General features: G+C 37.7%; 2 protein-coding genes across 2 annotated transcripts; both read right to left on the bottom strand.

Annotated features, from left to right (window-relative positions):
* Window positions 1–8,162: 8,162 nt before the first annotated feature.
* LOC137733546 (protein MIZU-KUSSEI 1-like) lies at window positions 8,163–8,903 on the bottom strand. Its single transcript, XM_068472686.1, has one exon. The coding sequence runs from the start codon at window positions 8,901–8,903 to the stop codon at window positions 8,163–8,165; it is 741 nt and encodes a 246-aa protein (XP_068328787.1).
* A 5,209-nt stretch (window positions 8,904–14,112) lies between these two features.
* On the bottom strand, window positions 14,113–18,930 carry LOC137734693 (protein LNK3-like). The gene is made up of 6 exons (XM_068473953.1): window positions 18,643–18,930; window positions 17,242–17,616; window positions 16,565–16,838; window positions 15,260–15,349; window positions 15,007–15,158; window positions 14,113–14,813 (listed from the first exon to the last, which is right to left on the bottom strand). Exons 2-6 carry the CDS (start codon window positions 17,604–17,606, stop codon window positions 14,456–14,458), a joined length of 1,239 nt encoding a protein of 412 aa, XP_068330054.1. The 5' UTR covers window positions 17,607–17,616; window positions 18,643–18,930; the 3' UTR covers window positions 14,113–14,455.
* Window positions 18,931–22,157: the final 3,227 nt, after the last annotated feature.

Below are 22,157 nucleotides of genomic sequence, written 5' to 3' on the forward strand. Positions count from 1 at the left end.
GATCAAATTAAAAAAATTGCTCTAAGAAAAAAGAATTTTGATGTGGACCGTTGACAACCAATGGTCTAGAAATCAAATGGCACGGATTTGATTTGGTTTAGGTCTTGTTGTTGGGTGACAAAAACCCAAATATTTGGGTTGGTCTCCTTGTTGGAGTTGGTCTAATCCACTCCAAATTAGAAACCATTCACTTCCATCTTCAACATATCTTGAAATATGAGAGGTCTTTTGGTGCCCCGACCTCGATATCCTCCAAATACAAGGATGGGCACCTGCTGGCCGATACTCAAGGGTGAAGAAGCCATTTTAACATGCATGCAAGTTATGAAGAAAGAGCAAACGTAAATAAAATAAGTAAATTTAAATATAATGAAATATGCGAATGCGGGAACGTGTTTAGAGTATACAACTAATCAAGGATACTACGAAAGGAATATTATATAACAATGAGATTACAAAGAAAGGGGGGGGGTCTTACATTGAGAGGACTCGAAGGTACAGATACGGGAATGCCTCAATGATGGGATCGTACGCCTAGATTCTAAATCATGAAGGGAGCGCAAAACAAAAGGTGAGTGGACCAAAGTTTTTAATAATAATACTAAGTAAAACCATTTTGAATATATATATAATACTACATACTAGGTTTTTCTGAAAACCCTAACATGCCATGAAAACATCTAAAATGTGCATGTATAAAACAACACTCAGTAATGGTAACATAGTCGCTCGAAGGAAAATCCTTAAAACCTTCGTAAATTATATAACGATGTACTTAACTAGGGGTATCATAGTCACCCAAAGGCATATCCATCACCCGGGGGTGAAGCTGTACGACACTAGGTTATGCCAGTGAAGAAACATGGTAGGTCTCATCACCCGAAGGTGAAACTGTACGACTCTGGGTTACGTAATAGAAGAAATATAACATAACACACCGATATTGGTTTTGCCAGTGAAGCTGGGAGTATGCCATATATATCTCACTGCTCCTCAACTATGTCATATGGCCATAGACAGATACATACTCATGTTGTGTGTATGTGTTGTATGATTACCCACTTAGTAAGCACAGAAAATATAAATCACATTTTTTATATCAAATCATCAGAGCTCAAAAGCTCAAATATCATATCATAAAACCATGGGAGCTTTCTATCTCGATCTTCATCATAAATCATATTCATAAAGCACAAATCCAATAATTCATATCATCTCATAAAACGTAAATTCAATAAGCATAAAAATTCCATAAAACGTTAATTCGACAAATCGTAAGTAAATCATGAAACCATGCTTTTCATGAATGTAATCCTAGCATTCAATAAAAATCATGCAATTTAGGAAGGGGTCCACTCACAGATACTCCATCGCCAAAGACTCGTTCAAACTAGGGATCACCTAAGCACATAAAGGGACCAATTAGTAAAAACCTGCTAAAACGATTGAATTTGGGAAAACGGAACGTGGATTTGGAATTAGGGCACCAATTACCCTAAGAGGGGTCCCGAATTTTTTTTGTAAAAAGTCAACTGAGACACCGAGCCGGTCAACTACGTTAAAACTTCATAATTTCACTAAACGAAAAACAGATTTAGGGCGTCAAGTCTAGGACGGTTCCCGAGAAAATTTCAAAAAAAGTCAATACAAAGTCAACATAAAGAATATTTTGAGAATATTTAAGAGAATATTCCCTCTTCTTCTTCCTTTCTCTGATCATTAGAGCCGTCGTTGGCCACCAGAAAATCTCGCCGGAAATCTGGGTTTTTAACCAAATTTCTGGGTAATTTTCAAAGTTTAATAACTCACTCGTTTCTCAACCAAATTTGATCCATAATATATCAAAACGAAGATAGGAAAGTGTAGAATAAGATTATACCTATTTCAAAGTTCAATGGTTGCCGAAGATGGCTGAAAAATAGCCTGAAAGGTGTCTGGTCTGCCAGAAAGCTGGGAAACTTGCCGGAAAATGGAAACCTTTAAACGTCCATAACTTTGTCAATACTCAATGAAATTGAGTGAGTCAAAAACAAAAATTGTACTCGGGACGAGATTAACAGATTGGTACCCACCTTGATGGCTAACTCATCGTGATTTGGTCAGAAAATGGTTTGAAAGCCGTAGAGGTTGTCGAAAACTGGGTGAACTTTAAACGTTCATAACTTCTTCAATTATTAACCTAAATCGATGATCTTTATATGGAAATGAAGCTAAAAAAAATGAGAAGAACACATCTTTACCAAATTGGGTCCAAGTGGTGGCTGGAGTTGATAAGAGTTGGCCGGAAAACGGCTGCAAAAGTCGCGGTTCTCGTTGTAAAACTGGGAAGGCTTTCCCCCAAGGTATTTCTACTCCCAAAAGCCACCAAAACTTCTCAAAAACCTTCCAATTGTATCCCTAGACATGAGCTACTAAGTTTTGGACTATGTTTGAGTCTTACCTTCGTCGAATACGGCAAGAATTCATCGTGAAAACTTGTGTACAGTGCAGCGCAAGGGAGGGCATGAGTTCGAGGGTTTTCTGTCGTTCCATGAGTCGAGGGTCTCGTAGAAGATAGAGGGTGATGATGGTGTGGTTGAATGTGTGTATATGTGTGTGTGTGTGGCTCGATGAGAAGAGGATAGGAAAGTGCAGAAAGATGAGAGGGAGAGAGATAGGGTTCACGGGAATAAAAGGAAAGAGACGGAAAGAAAAAGAAAGAGGGCTGGGAGACAAAAAAGAAAGGGTGGGCCCCACCGGCTCACCAAACAAGGCAAGAAAAGACGAAACAGAAAAATATTCCGCGGGACGTAAAATTACCGAAATGTCATTACGTTTCGAATTCCGTAATATCTTCGTTCTAACTCCAAATTCAATTCCGCTTGCGCCCACACGTTCGTAGTGACGAGTCCTACAAGAATACGCTAATAGAATAGGTTATACGTTGCATGGTACGAGGGTCAACAAAAGTCAATGATTTCATCTCAAAGGGCCTTTTCGTAAAATCACACATTTAAAAATTATAAAACCGTAATTTTAGGGACGGGTCATTACAACTTTATTCTAATCTAATCATGTGTACTAAATGAGGCCAAATAGAGTACAACTGTTAATCCCAGTGATGCATATATATGTGTTAATCCTGAACACCATCTTCATTCCTATTTTGATTCTATGGTGTTGTGTTTGCATTGCTCCCTTAAGTTTATACCACTCACGTAAGCATATTATGTGTTCTCGCACTATATAGTAGTAAGATAAATGTTTGTATATGGATTTTACTTCTTTATGTTTCACAGTTTATATTTGTAGATGTTATATATGACTGAGTATGAGTTTAGTTTTTATGATGTTCATTTTATGTTGTAGGTGTCATATATAATTTCATATTAATTAGTATCAAATGTGTTTGCATACAAATTGTTCTCTTAAATGTTTTTCAACTTATAGTTCAGGCAGTAGTGCCAAATTAATATGTTTGCATTTTAGTTTGTATCAAATGTGTTTAGCCAAACAGAAAACCATTTAAGTACTCAATTTAAGTTGTTATTTAGTGTTTGCGCTTGAAATATCGTGTTTGTCTTTTTTATTTTATTATTATTATTATTATTATTATTATTTTTTTTTTTGGCTATAACAAGATGTTGAGCATCTCATTGCTTGTTAAAGTTAAATAGCTACACGCAGGATTTTCATGCTCCAAGAGATTATATAAATACACTTTTTAAATCTAGAACCTTGATTTTTTATTTTTTGTCAAATCTATTTCAATTGATACTCCTTGATCCGGAATGTTCATGTGGGTAACCAAATAGAGTTGTGTTGGCCGATACTAGGCCATTAAGTGATGGTGATGTAAAAGTATGAACTAATTTAAACCTAAAGTAACTAATACTAGAGTGTGCATGTGAGCAGGATTGAACCTTTATCACATAAAGTGATGGTGTTTTTTAGAAGCACATGCTTCTTAAAAAATCACTTCAAGCACTTTTCTTAAGAAGGATCTCAAGCGCTTCTCTCAAGAAACATCTCAAGTTCTTTCAAGAAGCGAATAAGAATGTCCCTGCGATGGATCAGTCATTTGAACTAGAATTCGATCAGAGGCTGAATCCCTTGAATAAGAATGTCCCCTGCGATAAAAGGAGTTGTAAAGAGTCCCTTCTATAAGAAATGACTCTTGGATTTCTCATTTCTTAATGAATAAGAAATTACAACCAGTTTATATATACATGTGAAAAATAGCTTAGTAACTAATTACACCTGATTAATTGACTAATCTAGGAATTAGTTACATGGACAGCTGTAACAGACTTGTAATCAAAATACAACAAACTATATATGTGCTATATGTGCCTCTTTACCTTCCTTCCAATACTGTTTCCTCATATTCCGCTGGAAAAGACAATGAGGGAAACGGTGAAACTACCTTAGACAATGAGGGAAACGGTGAAACTACGTTAGATGGGAATCCTGTTACAACCCTGAAAAGTAAGCAGAGAAATTATCAAGAGGCTGAAGGAAATGGGAATGAGCTACCGGTTCAAGCATCGAAAATGAGGAGGCATCCTTTATTTTTAATCATAGGTCATATTTCCTTATCCAGGCTTCGAAACCTTTTATGGACAATTCCACTTGGGAGAAACATCTCAAACTTGATTCATTACCGAAAAATGTTATTAAGCTTCAACAAAACAAGGAACTCCAAAATATACAATCTAAGTCCAAGAACTTCCATGACAGAGATGGTTTATTGAAAATGAGAGTTCATTTCAGTAAAGCACAGATTCTAGTTCAGCAGAACATGAACCTCCAAAAGCTAGATTCTTCAACCAAATATGTAAGACATGGCGGTTGATTGTCTAACATTCCTTCCAAATTGATGAACCCTACAAACATTCTAATTTGTTATGTTGCTAAAACATTAATGTAGGCTCCAATGATAGAGACATAACAGGTGGAATCATCCCAAGTTTCAAAGTCATGAGAAATGTAGCATTACAAATTGTCACCTTAAGTCTGGGAAGGGATTACTGTTTCAAGGTATAGACTTCCTGCTTTCTGGATTTTCTGGTCAGAAGGAAAAGGACATTGAATGACAAATATGGAAACATGGTGGCATTGTTCTTTTTGATATTCCTTCTGCAAATTTGAGGGCAAAAAGAAGATTACGATCCAATGGCTACGAGCTTCTTGTTATTCTATGGATTCTAAAATAGTATCTTTCTTAGATACATGATACTGTCGAATTGAGCTGTTGCAGAACTTGTCATTATCGGGAAGCCATTTCACCACAACCGCAATTATGTCTTCAAATAAGTAGGAACCATGCTTCACGAAAAGCATAGTTTCTAAAGAAAATTGGCAAAAATAGTTAAGTTTAGGGTCACTCTTGTTGTTATAACCTTAATCTGTCACAGCAATTCCAACATTACACCATATTTTATCAAAAAGAGAAAAGGATAGCTTGTTTTACTTCATACTCACAGGTTCGGGGTCTATCTCATTTTTTTCACAATTTTGATCACCTGCCTTACTAGAATTGGAATGGCTCTACCATCCAAAACTGGCCGTATGGAGTATAGCCAAGTGGTAAGGCATCGGTTTTTGGTACCGACATGCAAAGGTTCGAATCCTTTTACTCCAGACTAAGAACACCCGATCGGATCTGTCAAGAACGAGATGACGACTACAGGGGAAGCTGCTGACTGCAGTCCCTGAGCCAAGCTTGTAGCAAGCCAAAAGTTTGACTTGAGCCTACTTTGCTAAGAGAAGAGAGAGAAGGGGAAAACAGACGGAAGAAAGCAATCATTCCAACCAGCCAACCCGCGGAGTTGAACACAACGTTGACTTCGGCCAGGCTCTTCCATCAATCCCCTGACCCTTGCTTAACTCGTTTCGTAAACCGGAAATGGCGCCGCAGCTGTTCCAAAACTCTTGAGAGGTTTTGAAAATTCCGCATTATTTCTTGAGACGTTTGCTCTTGTGGCCAAACTAAACTCAATTGCATACGAGTCATTCTGTCAGTTGCGGCTATAACAGATCTTGGCCACTGCATCAGCTTGATGTCAAAAGGGCCTTTCTTCATGGAGACCTCCACCAGGTGTGTATCTCCTGCTGTCAATGTTGTGATATTGTTACTCTCGGCAGGAACTAAATTCATTATTTCGTAGTCATGGCATGCATCTTACTCTGATGTCTTATTAAATGTTTAATTTCCACGAGTCATAAAGTGATGTAATATTGAGAAAATTGTAAGCTTCCAATGCCATTTGGATCATAATGTAGTGGGATCGTATGTGTTTCCAGCTTTTCAACGAAGAGACTATACACACGAAAATTCTGAGGCAAATCAAACAAGAACACGTGTATCAAATAAATTTGTGTTGAATTAATGTAAGGTTTAGGGTTACAATCTCTGTTTACAAAGTTTCTTCTGATTTGATCTCCGAAGATGTGTAAATGTGTGTAGTTGATCCGAGGATCGCAATGACTTGATCTCATATGAACTATTGCTGCAAGGATTTGGCTTGTGGTGATGGAAGAACCGGCACGATTAGTACTTCTTGATGATTCTTCAAAGGTTTGACGAAGAACGTAGAGAGCTTTCGGAATCCTTCTAGGTGTTTGGGAATTTGGATGCTTGAGAGCTTTAGACTTTAAGAGCTTCAATGTCTAGGTGTGAATGATTTTCTAGACCCTTTCTTTGTCTTGGAGCCTCATATTTATAGACCCTCTCCAAGCCTTACCTACGGATGGATTTGGCATTGATTAATTGACAAACGAATTAGGACTTGATTTGTGAGCCAGTTTGTGATTTGACTCCATCAATTAATATTTGATTTAATTAAATTAAAATCAAATAATTCATTTCTATTAAGTGTGACACGTGTCCTTCTTGATGACTCGTTCGATTTTGATGAATTACATCCATGTTACAATTTGTAAGACACATGGTACATGCCATGTATGCCCTGGTATGTCGAAACTTTCATGTGTTGGTGAACATTTATTTCACCGAAATTTCAATGTCTACAAATGCCCCTACTTGAAGACGCATCATATCCATGTTCTTGTCACGTGTAGAAGATGTGTTTTGAAGTCCCTCGCATAGTGTAAAAGATGTGCCTGAGGAGCAATGGAGTGAGTGACTAACAAGTTACTTGTCCGGTGGAATTGTGTGGACTGGTGAGAGGGAGAGAAGGAAGAGAAAAAGGAACAGGAAAGAGAAAAAGAGGAAATGGCGTATGTGTGTGAAGAGTGAAAGATTGCGCGCATGACGATGTGACAGTACATTGCGTGGTAGTCTTTGCTTATGGATTTGGATCCTCTCCTGAGCTAATGGAGAGGGTCCTCCTGATCAATCATCATGGACTGTTGGATTTTTATTCAACGGCTATAATCATTATAACTTTAAAGGAACTCCCTGTTTGTAGCCGTTGGATAAAAATCCAACGGCTCACGATGATTGGTCAGAAGGATCCTCTCCATTAGCTCAGGAGAGGATCCAAATCCTTTGCTTATAACCCGTGGGTTTTAAAACTTAGGCATGTTATGTTTGTGTGATTTTTTTTGTCATTTTCATTAAACTCAAAGTATTTTTTATTAAATAAAATTATTAGATAGTTCGTGAAGAAAAAAAAATTTGGGGAAGCACTTTCCATTAAAACTCCAAAAAAAAAAAAAAAAAAAGTTCCTTGTATTTTTATCTCATGAATTAATTTTAAACAAAAGCACATTACAACTTAAAGCCAGAATGCACACCCAAATTTACGAGAGATTTTTCAATGTGACGGGTATACAGGATGGTATACCACGTATCATTATACAAATAATAAGATATGTGTGCTAAAAAGTTAATAACTTAAAAAATAAAATTTCCCACTAATCATATTAAAACACGTGGTATACCATTTGTGTTCCCATCACAACTAAAAATTTCTCCAAATTTACAAGAACGGGCCAGGATGTGAAGGGCCGTCACAATCCCAACATTGCTTCCATTGAAAACCAATTAGGAGGTATAGTTTCCCCAAACCCTTTCAACGTCATTGCCAGCTTGACACTTCGTGCCTTGCATGTTGTATGTACCTTTTTCTTTTCTTGGTGCATTGCTGATTGAGGACCCTTTTTTCTTCTTTCCCAAGCAACACTAATTAACATATTTTCCTCAGACTTCACTTGAATTAGACCCTGACGAAGAACACACTGAGCTCAGGGCCATTGTTTCCATCCGGATTCATCATATAATATGTCTCCGAATCCCTAGACCCAACAACACGTTCAAACTGTGCTCGCATGTACATTAAGTCACCATCTGGCAACTCAGTTTCATTCGGTATCACCCCAGCTCCCATGGACGCTGCATGCAACACTTGCATCACACTCAAGTCATCCCCCGTCGGTTCTCTTCTAACTCCGTACCCTGATTTCTTCCCATTGCAATACAACGCCCATATCGGCTCATCAACGATCTTCGTCTTCTCGCCCGGTTTCTTTTCGCACTCCAGGGCTATTCTAACAAGCCCCATTCCCATATCTTGGAGAAGCTTTCCTGTGGGTATCCCAAGCTCAAGGACAAGCATGGGAAGACATATAGGGCTTTCCTGGATAACGAGGTTAACTCTAGCTTTACGGCACCCAAATAGGGTTCCAGTCATCCGTGTCCCTCCGTGGAGGTGTCCGTCTCCAATACGGTTTCCGTGGAGCGAAACGGGGATCTTGCATGAAGGAGATATGATTGGAAATGACCGGAAAACAGCACGAAAGCGCCGGAAGAGTTTTTTAGATCTTGATGGGCCTTTTTTGGTGGATGGTTGGAGGGAGATATGTGGAGGTGTATTCACCGTTGGTGTAGTTGGTTTGGGGTTTTGGGACCATGGTGACGACGCTGGTAGCGGTGGTGGTTGTGTTTCCGTCGCTGCCATAAGAAAAACTGGTGGTAAGTGGGTTGTTGAATTGCTCGGGACGGCAATGCTTGAGAGATGACTTTGGTGAGAGCTTGGTTTGTGGTAATGAATGAGTTAGGGTGATTAAGAAGGGGAATTTAAGTATGTAATTTTGTGGTGTGCACGTTGCGATTATTGTTGAATAGGTTAATGGGGAATTAAGGTATCGAATGTTTTTTTCCTTGTTTATAGTGACTCTGGTTAGGCTTCTAGTTTGGTGGTTTAGCTAAAGATAGATATATTAACAAAGCCGTACGTGGCAATAAGCTTTTTGGTTTTTTTTTTTTTTTTCTTTATTTTATTTGCGTCAACATGATTCTAGATCATTTTGAAGCTACTTATTAGCTCCAGTTAAGGAAAAAAAAATTTAGGGTGCGCAGTGTACAGAGTATTACTCTACATGTCATTATATAAGTAGAAAAAAATGGTGTACCACTTCATGTTTTGGACAAACTGAAAAATCTCCTTCACTCGAGGCTTTATTGTTGACTTGCACACTGGAAGAAATATATACGATAAGTAATGCACTCTTTTAATTTTCTGACATAAGTACTTATCTACTAATCAACTTGATAAGTAAGTATTCTTAATTTGGAAAGAAAAAAAAAAATTGGTCATCATCCCTTCAAATGAATTTTGATACAAATTGTAACACAAATAAGCCAAGTTAGCAATGCTTTTTTTTCCCCTATATAATTTGTAAAACGTAAAATATCTCCTTTTAATTCTTTTTAATTTTAAGTTGTCACATAATTTTTGAAGGTTAATCTAATCAGCCGTCCAGTAATGCAGTTGACTTTTGTTCTTGCCAGTTGACTATGAATATATATATATATATATTATATATATATATATATATATATATTTTTTTTTTTTACTTAGTTTTCATTTCTCATTTTACTAACCATTTTAGTAATGTTTGGTTCAATGACCATATTGTCTTTACTCAATTCCAGATACTGAATATACTTTCGTTTAAATTATTAAAAAGTTATCCACAAGATTGATAATGTCAGAAGTAATATAAAACTCTCCATAAATATAAATTTTGTTTGACAAAAAACATATGTAAATTCTATTAAAGGAAAAAAAAAAAAAAAAAAAAACTAGAATGCTGACGGGTAATTAGCCCACTCCTAACTTACATCAATATTGTCTCAACTTAACCACCTATTGTTGGGTGTTGGGTTCTATCATAAAAAATCTTAATGTTATTAGTGGTGAAACCATACACTTATATATTTTATTTTATTTTTTCAATTCTCCGATATTGGACTTATATTCAACAACCACTACCCAGAAGAAGTTTGGCAACCTTTTATTTTCTAGTAAGTACTAAAACATATATTCAGAGCAACCCGTTACAAAAAAAAGCCAACACCTATTGATATGTAGTCAAGTTAGAGCAATATGTAGTCAAGTTAGAGCAATATCGAGATATGACAAAATAATATATAGTTAAGTTTATCAAACCCAACACCTATTGATATGTAGTCAAGTTAGAGCAATATTGATACTTTTATGACAAACCATGCTGGCTCTAAAAAGTTAATCAATTACAGTTTGATTGAATCAAGTTTTTTTCTCCTTGTCATTACTGTAGTATTAAGTTGTTGGAGAGGAAAATTTCGAATACTCCAATTCTCCACCAACAAGTAATCTTGAACACGTTGAGAAGCCTTGGACACCATCTTCGCTTGTCAACAATGAGAGTGGGGGGACCTGCAAGAAAACACTCTGACGCTCAAGTTAGTCATTGTTCAAAATAATTGCAAGACATTGTAAAGCTATCAGATACTTCCCTTTTTTTCTCCTCTTAGGCTGGTGTGATTCTTGGCCTTTTATAGGCATTCAAGTCTTGGGCTCCAAGTCCCACTTTCCTTCTATTTCTTCATGTTCCATGGAGTGGGTATTATGTTACTTGATTGTAGCTACACTCCTCATGTTTGGTGTGCTAGTGGCTTATTTAGTGGAGGAGTCATTTTTGGCTCCCACATTGCCCATTTTTTCTCTGCAAACACATATCATTTAGAGTTTGTAGAGGAAAAATGTTTCTTTGCAAAAATTCATTCAACTTGAGATTTCATCATTAGTTTAGCCTTCGGCTACGATCATATGGTCTTCGACCATGAGTTTGGCCTTCGACCACGGTCATATTGGTCTTCGACCATGAATTTTGGGTCTTCGACCTTCGGTCTTGAGCCTTCGGCTCCTATTCGGTCTAGGTCTTCAACCCACGATCTCATGATCTTCGATCATCAATTTATATAGTAATAGTATGCCCCCAGAGTAATTAAAATTTGAATAACATCGAGAGTACTAATGAGCATGTGTAAGATAGAAACTCTTATCTGTTGGGCAACTTCGTTGTTGTCGAATTAAATGGATTTCCTTTGCTAACAACCCTTGGGTGCTTGTCGAATAATTGTTAGGCAATTTCATTACATCCGTTGCAGCCAGAGTGAACTTTGATTGTGTTTCCTTGCTTTGAAACCTTGAACACATGTTCTGTTTGATGACTTGGTAGGAACTCATTGTCTCTTTGTGCAATTGTTTTCCCAAGCTAGAATTGAATGCTTTAGGTCTCATCCTTCTCATCTTTTGAGTACTTGTTGCCCCAATGGAATGGTTTCTTCATGCAATTCCTCAAATGGTTTCTTCGTGCAATTCCTCAAGGACAAGTTGCTTATCAGGCATCATCCTTGATTGTCTGATCTTTTGGGCTTCTATTTTCTCTTCATGCCTGTGTTTTCTGCAAATTCGTTGACCGCAATCCTCACGCTTACATTCACCAAATCCCTCACCAAAGGCTTCCCCGAACAATCTTCCTTCGTAGCTTGTGAGAACGGGGGGATAGGTACTCAACTAGCTTTCTTCGCCCTGTCATATCTTCGTATAATTTACAAGTGAGGGCTGACATCTTATGATACGAACGAGGACTGACATATGATTTACAAACAAGGACTGACATATGATTTACGAACGAGGATTTACGAATGAGGATTGACATATGATTTACTAATGAGGACTAACGAAATTTGATTGAGAAGGTTGTCTGACAGGCTATACATATTATATAAACTTCTATCCCATCTTGTCGAACTGACGAAAGCAGCAGCTGCAGCACAGAAGTCTAAAAGCGTGTCTCCCTTGCCGAACACGCCTAGTCTGCACACACATTATTTAGGGTTTTGGCCCGTGCCCCCATTGTGGCTTAGGTGGAGACCATAACTTCTTGATACGGCTTTTGTACGAATTCCCACAGACGACGCCAACTGTTGGAGAGGAAAATTTCGGATACTCCAATTCTCCACCAACAAGTAATCTTGAACACATTGAGAAGCCTTAGACACCATCTTCGCTTGTCAACAATGAGAGCGGGGGGACCTGCAAGAAAACACTTTGATGCTCAAGTCAGTCGTTGTTTAAAATAATTGCAAGACATTGTAAAGCTATCGGATACTTCCGTTTTTTTCTCCCCCTAGGCTGGTGGGATTCTTGACCTTTTATAGGCATTCAAGACTTGGGCTCCAAGTCCCACTTTCCTTCTATTTCTCCATGTTCCATGGAGTGGGTATTATGTTACTTGATTGTAATTCCACTCCTCATGTTTGGTGTGCTAGTGGCTTATTTAGTGGAGGAGTCATTTTTGGCTCCCACATAAGTTATCCACTATATAAGAACATAAGGCATACGAGGAACTGGAGCAAAATAATTTAGGGTAGTGTTATCTACACCCATTTTTACTTCTTTATATTTTACTTAATTTTCGGTCATCGAATATAAGGAATTGAAGAAGACAATGATAAGAAATTAATAAGAATGTATGAAAGATAAAAATAAATGTGTAAATAAAACTATTCATATTTTATTTACTTTCACCCTTTTCATTAAAACTCCCATGAAAGAAATGATCAAAGGTGAAGAAAATGTCTATACAATTGACTTTAGAATAATCTGAGAGCATGTCGAGGAGCATAAAGTCAATGTTGACAACATTGAATCTTTGATCGTTTACTTCCTCATATCCAAGTCCTACACCAGTTTGCACTACAATGCAGCCCCTCACAAATTTGTCTTTATTTTATCTTAGTTTTATATATTTTTATTTTTATTTTCTAATGTTTAATTTCTTTATTCAGTTGAAAGTTGTTAAATTAAACATTCATATTTATATTGTCAGAAAAGGGAGAGGCACTCATGCGAGTCCCTCATAACAAGCATTAAAATTTTAAGGAATTGTTTTTATAAATTAAGATATATTACGTGATCATCTTTACCAAGTATCAGTAATAATTTTTTTTAAGTACATAAGAACTTGTTTAGAAGTACTTTTAAAATTGTCAAAAACTTCTGGTGAAAATGTTTTTGGAACAAATCCTTAGTAGAAGTGCAAGCAAATCCAATCATGCAATAAGTGCAATTATATAATTGTGTTTCTTACAGAAAACGCTATAAGTGCTTTTAGAATCCAAAAACATTTTCGTTAAAAACACTTTTAATTATTTTAAAAGCAGTTTCAAACGAACTCTAAGTAATCAAGATAGCAACTTTACTTTCTCGCTCGAGTAAATCAAGATAGTAAGCCTGAATAAACAAATCTAGATTAAAAGGAAGCTCCCACAGCACATTTGCCGTAAATCTGGTCCTCAAGTGAGACCAAACACACAATGTACAACTCAATACCCTGAAGTGGCACAAAAGAGAAGAAAATAAGGTGGCGTAAACACCAAGGCAAGGAGTAGCCAGGCCGCACATCGGTAAAACTAACAAAACGTGTTGAGTCAAATCGGAGACGAGACATCGTAAGAGGGCCGAACCAATGCCGGTACAAAAAACCCGCCGGAATCTAGAGAATGTAGCAACGAAAAAGGACAGTGATGTGGTGGAGAACTGACCAGAGGTTGTGGTTAAGCTGAACCCAAACGCCTAAATTAGGCCATAAAGACCCCAAATCAAAGGATTAAAGCAAGCACATAGCCTTGTGTAAGCTCCATCAACACGACATCGATCTCCAATGAGAATCGGGGTAGGTTGCTCCACCAATTTCAAACGAGAATTGGGGCCGTTGCAGGAGGCGCAAACAAAGGGCGGGGAAGTACACAGAGAGGAGGTCGAGTTGTTACAACCCAACCACAAAAAACACCAATTGCAAACCTTATAGTGATACCAATCCCAGACTGTACGAGACTACAAATGTACCTCGCGATAAAAATTAATCCAAACAAGTTACAAGTTATAGCGCACACTTGAGGATGCATATAAAGTCTTCTGAATACAACACACTATAGTGAAATTCTCACGAGCCTTCTGTAGGAAAGCGTAATTCCAAGTCTATGACGAGTTGCTGAATTAAATTCACTCATTCACCTGTCGATCAAAACTGAGTAGAGCAGAGAGACATCAAACCTTTGCACATTGCACACTAATTAGACGGGATTAAATGTACAAGCGAAGTAGCAACCGCTCTCAAAGCAGTTGGAGCTAAGTTCTTTGACCACTGCCATGTACGCCTTTCTTTGAATAGCCTTTTAGAACCCATTTGTAGACTCGAACTCCCTCATTGGAGCTTTTCGCTTCCCACGAGCATTACATGACGGTAAACTGCTGTGCATTTGATCATCTGTCGCCACATCCATGTCTCTTTCACCTAGTGTTGGAACTTCAGCATCTTGTGGTAAAAGTGAGTGAATATGTGAATGAGAGATTTGAGGCTGGTAAGCATTGTCAGTTTGTTGCTCAGTCGCTCCAAAGACTTCTTGTTTGGAGTCCAATGATGCTCCTCCAGAAAGGTCTTGTGCATTAAAGTCCATCTCATTAAACATGAGGTTTGCAACGGCTCTGTCAATGGTGTTCGTATCTGATTCCGTCCTTTTCTTGCTCCCTGACCTGAATATGAAATTTATTTTTCGATCAATAAGAGCCTGAGAGACAATAACCGTGACAAGGACATAGCAAAAACATTAACAAACTAAACTATAATTTGACCGTCACAATTCTGCAATGCCAGTTTTGTAACCTGAAATGGACAAATTATATTCTACCAAGACAGAAGTAATGTAGTAAGTAGTACAAAATATACCTGACTGTTTCATCCTGGGCGGTCCATGATGAAGGGTTTTCATTTTCCATCGCTTCATCTCCATCTTGGCTCTGTGTAGCGTGATTTTCTTTTGAGTTAATGGCAAGTCGGTACAAGGAATCTCGAAAGCAAATTCGGGTCTTCTCATTCAACTGATCATTCAAAAACAGGGTAAGATTTCATAACAAAAGATGAAAGTGATGGATGTGCTTTACAACATGTGCATTATTCGGCTTTTAAAATCTAAGTTTACCTGTTTCATCACCATTTCTAGTTCATGTAACACAGACTCTTCAACTGATGACTCCTCACCACCAAGTCCATCCATGCTGCTTTCTGCTGTCTGTAACAAAAACAAAACTACATTAATAAGATACAGCTGGTCAAGAAAACAAGTACTACAGCAATATACAAATGTTAGTACAGTACGTAAAAGTCGAGATGCTAGTAAAAATCAACTGCAAAACAGAAGTTAGCAATAACCATATGGAGAACATACGTCTGTCAGCAAACATAAGTGTTTTTTTTTAACATAGTGAAACTTTTCTTCAAAATAAAAGAAAGAAGAGGAAAAATGTAAGGCCCAATATTTAAATATTTTATCATAATCCTTTTATCTCTTTTCACGTAGACAGGGAGGGAAAAAAAGATGAGTAAGGAGAGATTAGAGAAGAAAAGGAGAGAGTATGGAAGTACACAAAAGAGCTCTAGAAGGCTTAAAACTACAAACAATTTGTATTTGTTTTAGTTTTAAAAAGCATTTCTCTTTTTAATTACATAAGAAATTATAAGAATAAGATGTTATTCGATGGAATGTACAGAAATTACTCTTAACTGTTTTGTAATTAGGTGTAGAATAACAAATAATATCATTCAAAGTAAACCTTCTTATTTTCCTTGAGTGTTGAAACCAAGGAAAATAAGAAGGTTCATGTTAAAAATTTAGAGCTAGGATGATTCAAAGTTACCAATAAAAACACTAGCACATATAAAATCCCAAAAACAGCAACCTCAGGTAGTATTAAATAAAAATAGATATTACATAAAAGCACTCGGGACATTGCCATAAAATTGTGTCAAAGCACATAAAGCATAAACAATGATATGTTATAGATGATAGTGTGACTTGTCTTACAGAGTAACTACAAGGCCACAACACAGATCAGATTGAGGACATCAAACTTTTCAAGTTATCATATCATAGTTAATGAATTTTTTCCCGAAGGTGAAGTTCCTGGGATAAATTATTAAACAAAGTCTGCATCCACGTAGCCAGATTTTTTTTTTTAACTTTTAATGAAATCGGGATTTTATGTTTCTAAAACGACATACAGACCACTTTCACTCTGGAAACTGCAAAGAATTATGCACTTCCTGTTAACTAAAAAAGCATAACAGATTTTCAGTAAAACCAAGTTCTACGCAATACGCAAGTAATAGCCACTTAGACACTTCAACATATAGATATATGAATATTGTTAGTAACCCAAATTTTTTTTGAAGACAGCTGTCCCCAGGATCCAAACAAGGCAAGCTAATGGTTCAAATAAAATCTTACCTTTACTGGAAGACAATCTTTGTGCTCCGAGTTGCATTGAATAAACTGTGAAGTAGTGAAATCCCCTTTATCTGAACCCACAGTTGGTGACAAGGCATGAGTTTGAAGACACATTGAATTTCCTGCACTGTGCACACTGCTCGAGATACTTGGTGATTCCAAACTCATGCTTGTAGAGATACAATCAGTAGGTAACATGCCATTGGAATCAGAACAAAAATAGAATGATTTGTGTGCATTTTCTGACCCAGGAAGATCACCAAGTAAGGAACTCCTGCATTAAGGGAAAATCAGATGTTAAAAAACAAGCACAAATAAGATGACATTTTGATTGAATTTAAAGCACATAGAATTTGGGCATATTGGAAACAATGGATACTGAATGACTCTAGTGCATCACCAAGAATGAAACTTTATCTTCTAAAATAGGACTCAAAGAAAGGTAGGATCTTCCAAGAATGGTGTTATAAAAACAGTTTGGATTTTATGCTTTTAAATTATTCAGTATCATGCAGCCGATGCCATCTTTCTTATTGGCACCAGCCCTATGACATGAAAATACAATGGAGCAATTCAATTTCCACTGGATTTCCTATTGATGCCACAATTGATTATGACAAATTAAGGCAGTTAAGAAACTACATCAAGTATCTTAATCCCAGAGGTTACGCTTGTACAAGAAAATGTCATCCATCTGGTCGAGTCCTGCTAGGTCTTCAAGTTGATTATAGGCCCGATTGTCTGAAAGAGTAGTCTGCTGAAGAGAGGCCTCGGACAATCCTTCACATGCACTTGAACTGCTCGACGGATCTTTTTCATTAACAGAAGTTTCCATCACGGCTTCACCACACAAACTGTTACCACTGAAGTTGAGCTCTCTATTGAATTGTGGATACATTGAAAAGCATTTATTAGTCGACTGAAAACATTCAGATGGACTTATTCCCCATCTTGACCAACTGTCTGGTGATGGAAGCCTATCCGATTGTCCATCATTTGGAACAACAAAATCATCGACGCCAGTTCCGTAATACAAATCCATGAGACTTATCCTGAAATAGATAATAGAAATGTTATAACAAGCATAAATGACTAATCATCACAACATGTAATTCTATTTTTCAGATTTTGTGAACTTATTTGTGTTAGGACGAGTCAACAAAAAACCAGAAGTAAAATGAGGGGAAGAAATCCTATATCCCCTTCATGTCGGTTCTCCAGTATAATCATACACTTTCAAGTCTTGTACAATTAGATAACAAAGCAACAAATCATTTACAAAATTTCATCTATTCTTTAAACCACCATATCCTCAGTTTTCTTGTAATCAAACAGAGATCTAGATGTCTTGTTTGATTACTAGGATTGGATTGGATTAGATCGGAAAGGATAATCATAATATTCAAGGTGTGTTTGAAGGTAAGACGAATGATTTTTCATTTTGAAGAGATTATAAGGGATTACACATGAAGGAAGTTTATTCTTTCTAATCCTCCCATTTTGTTGGGACTAGAAGGGATAACTTTCATTAATGAGCAATCCATCTTATGCCTTCAACTCGGATAAAATCTCTTAATTTCTTCCTTCAACATACCTCGAATATAATGAGTAATCCAATACAATCCAATCCTAGGCATCAAACAAGCCCCTAGAGGTAAAGGTAAAGTATTTCAAGAACCATACTTCAAAGTTTAGTCAACTAAGCTTCTTCTACATGAAAAGTATGACCAAAATAAACAAGAGCTCAAATCAAGTTCCAGATCTGCTTAATATAATAAAGGTGAACCATTTAACTTCACAATTTCTTTGATTTCCAATACTGACTGCATCCAATATATTATCTAACATTCGTTAAAATTTGAAATTTCATTTCTTTCCTACACTTTCACAGCATCAGAACCATCCAGAACTCATCAAATCAAGTAGAACTCAAAATTCAATCCACTGTATCAATCATCATCAAACATGTTAACAGCAGTGAATAGTAAGATCAATCCAAAACATCAAACAGTAAAATCCCCAAAAAAAAACCAAGACTTTAAACCACTGATATAAATCAAAGAGCTAAGAAAACATACCTTTGGATTGATTATTTGGGATTTTGAATAGGACCCAGTTTCTAATTCAGAGATTTAAGTCAGCCCAGAGGAAGAAATTCGATATATCAGACTGAAAATTCAGATGTGTTGCCGTAGGATTTCGAGTGTTTGAGTGTTTTCAGCTGGAAAACAAATTGAGGCGGCCGTGGTTTTTTGGTGGCCAGGCTTTTTCTGGATTTTAATTTAGACTAAAAATAAACAACTTGGAGGTAGATAACAAGATTACAGATGGAAGAGAGAGGAGAGAGAGGGAAGGAGAGAGGAGAGAGGGGGGAAAGGGAAGAGCTGGTTGCTGCGATTTCTTGTGGCTGAGAATAATAGGGCCGAGATTAGTGGCTACGACGGCTCCATCTAAAACTGCATTCTCATTGGCCCACGTGTCCGAATCTGGTCCCCACTGTCAGGAAATCAGATTTATTACTTGGTGTAGGATTGCCCTTGGGATGCCCTGAGCCGCGAGCTGCATCTGATATTTTATTTCCGGAAATACCCCCGTGGTATTTAATTACCGACGTCTCGGGGACGGAAGAGGCAGTGCGGTACGTGGGCCGAATGGCCATTTCACACGTCGAGTGCTGCAAAAGCTTTCACGGTCACTAGTCCCCCATAGATTTCCACGCTCACACGTGGCAGGTTATGGTTGGGCTGCCTGACACGTGGCTTTATATGCTTGGGCTTGGGTGACACGTAGCGTCTAGTAGGAAAAAAAATTTGTGGCCTTGGTTTGTTTGTGGGGAAATAGGGATAAGATACAGTCGGATCCAGAGTACCAGAAGATGAGGGCCACACGATTCATGGTACCCACGATCGATCTAATAAAATGAAGCAGGTAAAATGTTTCGATCACGCCTGTCACAGTGGACCGAAAAGTTTATGCCAATAATAGAAAAGAATAATCTCTTATTATGGAACAAAAGATCCCAATGAACGTCATGAATGAGATAATTTTTTTGTGTAATTGAAATATAGAACAACATGGCATACTTTATTATAAATTTGTAAAGGCGCTTGCGAATTTTTTTTGTCTTCAATTGTATAAGAACATGTGCCGTAGCTTTATGTTTCGGCATACAGAAACCTTTTCTATTTCTGGTAACTTCGCCATCCTTCTAAGGACCTGAAAAATGTTGGATAGTGGCCAAATTAGGGTAGGAAACAAAACAAAATTGATGAGGGAACATCATGATGAAGATTATGTTTCCTTGTTTTGTGGCTTGTTTTGTGGCTTATTTTGTGGCTTAATTTGCTCTTTGTTTTGTGGCTTGTTTTGTGGCTTATTTTGTGGCTTAATTTGCTCATTGTTTTGTGGTTTTTTCAAAGCCATAATTATTTGGCTAGGATGAAGAAAAGCATAAAAAGAGATGGTGAGAGCATTTGGCTAAACAAGGGGGCAAGGGTGAGAAAAAATCTAGAGAGCTAGAGTGAAAAATCTCTTGTGAAAGAACTCTTGGGGTAGAGTGAGGCTCTTGGGAAAATTCTGTGAGAGGGTGTACAAGGGATATGAGATTAGGTTATGTCGATTTAACTCATGTGTAACTTGTACTGTTTTTCTCATAGTGAAGAGCAATATCTCTCCGAGGACGTAGGCAGGTTTTTGTCGAACCTCGTAAATTTCTCGGTGTCTTTATTTCTTGTATTTTAAACTATTCAACTGTGGGTTTGTATGTTGGTGAAGATAATCAGCCAAGGCACAACAATTGGTATCAGAGCTTTGTTGGAAGCTTTGGTTCATTGAAGGTTCAGATTTATTATTCACCATGATGACTACAAACATGTCGTTTTCAGTTGAGAAGTTTAATGGGAAGGGCAGTTTTACTCTCTGGCAGATGAGAGTAAAGGATGTCTTGACTCAACAAGGCTTGGTTAGAGCTTTGAAGGGAAAAGATGGGAAGCCTAAAGAAATGACAGATGACCAGTGGGATGAGCTGGAGTCGCGTTGTGTTAGCACGATTCGACACTGCATAGCTGATAACATTATCAACAATGTTATGGATGAAGATTCTGCGCCTGCACTGTGGGAGAAGTTGGAAAAACTCTATATTGCTAAGAGTTTGACCAACAAGTTACATCTGAAGAGGAAGCTGTACAAGCTGAAGATGGATGAAGGCGGGAATCTCATGGACCACATGAATGTGTTCAATGGATACTTGGATCAATTGAGGAAAGTTGATGTTAAGGTTGAGGAAGAAGATAAAGCCCTCTTACTTCATACCTCACTTCCAGATTCATATGAGAATCTTGTGACAACCTTATTGCATGGAAAAGATACAGTAAGTTTGGAGCAGGTGCAGGCTTCTTTGGTGTCTTATGATACACAAAAGAGGAAGACCATTGTTGATGGTGGGCACGAGACTGCTTTAGCTGTTCAAGGTTGGAATCATGGAAGAAAATTGGGAGGAGGATTTGAGAGAGACAGCAGGTTCAAATCAAGCTCCAAAGGCAAGGGACCACAATGCTATGACTGCAAAGAATTCGAGCATAAAAAGATAAATTGTCCTTTGAGAAAAAGAAAGGATGATCTTGGTCCAGGTAGCAGCAATTTTGTGGCAGAAGACTTCGAGTATGCCCTCTAGGTACTCGAAGCAACACATCTCCTGGTGATGTATAGTCTCAAGTGTTGCAGGGGTTTTGCAGCAGGTGGAGCTATGGGATTCACAGGTGATGAGATGGTCCTGAAGAATGAGAAGTGTGAGGAATGTTTGTCTGGCTCGACGGGTGTTGCTGGAAATGGGTGCACTGACAAGTTTCCAAGTTGCAGACAATGAAGAGGAGGAAAACCTGCTGGAGGAGACGAGGATGTGTCGAGATCCTGTCTGAAGCTAAATGTTTTTTTTTTTGCTTGCAGCAGCTGCACATGCATTGGCAGTGACTGAATCGGAACAAGACCAACGAGGTTGATTCAGAGTGTGCATGCTGGTTCGTAAGGCCAATGGACTTTGGTACAATTTGGTCAAGGTGGAGATTGTTGGATAGTGGCCAAATTAGGCTAGGAAACAAAACAAAATTGATGAGGGAACATCACGATGAAGATTATGTTTCCTTGTTTTGTGGCTTATTTTGTGGCTTAATTTGCTCCTTGTTTTGTGGCTTGTTTTGTGGCTTATTTTGTGGCTTAATTTGCTCCTTGTTTTGTGGCTTTTTCAAAACCATAATTATTTGGCTACGATGAAGAAAAGCATAAAAAGAGATGGTGAGAGCATTTGGCTAAACAAGGGGGCAAGGGTGAGAAAAAATCTAGAGAGCTAGAGTGAAAAATCTCTTGTGAAAGAACTCTTGGGGTAGAGTGAGGCTCTTGGGAAAATTCTGTGAGAGGGTGTACAAGGGATATGAGATTGGGTTATGTCGATTTAACTCATGTGTAACTTGTACTGTTTTTCTCATAGTGAAGAGCAATATCTCTCCGAGGACGTAGGCAGGTTTTTGCCGAACCTCGTAAATTTCTCGGTGTCTTTATTTCTTGTATTTTAAACTATTCAACTGTGGGTTTGTATGTT

This window comes from Pyrus communis, chromosome 5, assembly GCF_963583255.1.
Source record: "Pyrus communis chromosome 5, drPyrComm1.1, whole genome shotgun sequence".
Lineage (NCBI taxonomy): Eukaryota > Viridiplantae > Streptophyta > Magnoliopsida > Rosales > Rosaceae > Pyrus > Pyrus communis.

Coding starts and splice junctions, on each gene's coding strand:
- LOC137733546 (XM_068472686.1), bottom strand. CDS start 8,903: ATGGCAGCGACGGAAACACAACCACCACCGCTACCAGCGTCGTCACCA.
- LOC137734693 (XM_068473953.1), bottom strand. CDS start 17,606: ATGGATTTGTATTACGGAACTGGCGTCGATGATTTTGTTGTTCCAAAT. Junction 15,159..15,259: donor TAGAAATGGTGATGAAACAG/GTAAACTTAGAT, acceptor TTGAATGATCAG/TTGAATGAGAAGACCCGAAT. Junction 14,814..15,006: donor GCCCAGGATGAAACAGTCAG/GTATATTTTGTA, acceptor TTTCATATTCAG/GTCAGGGAGCAAGAAAAGGA.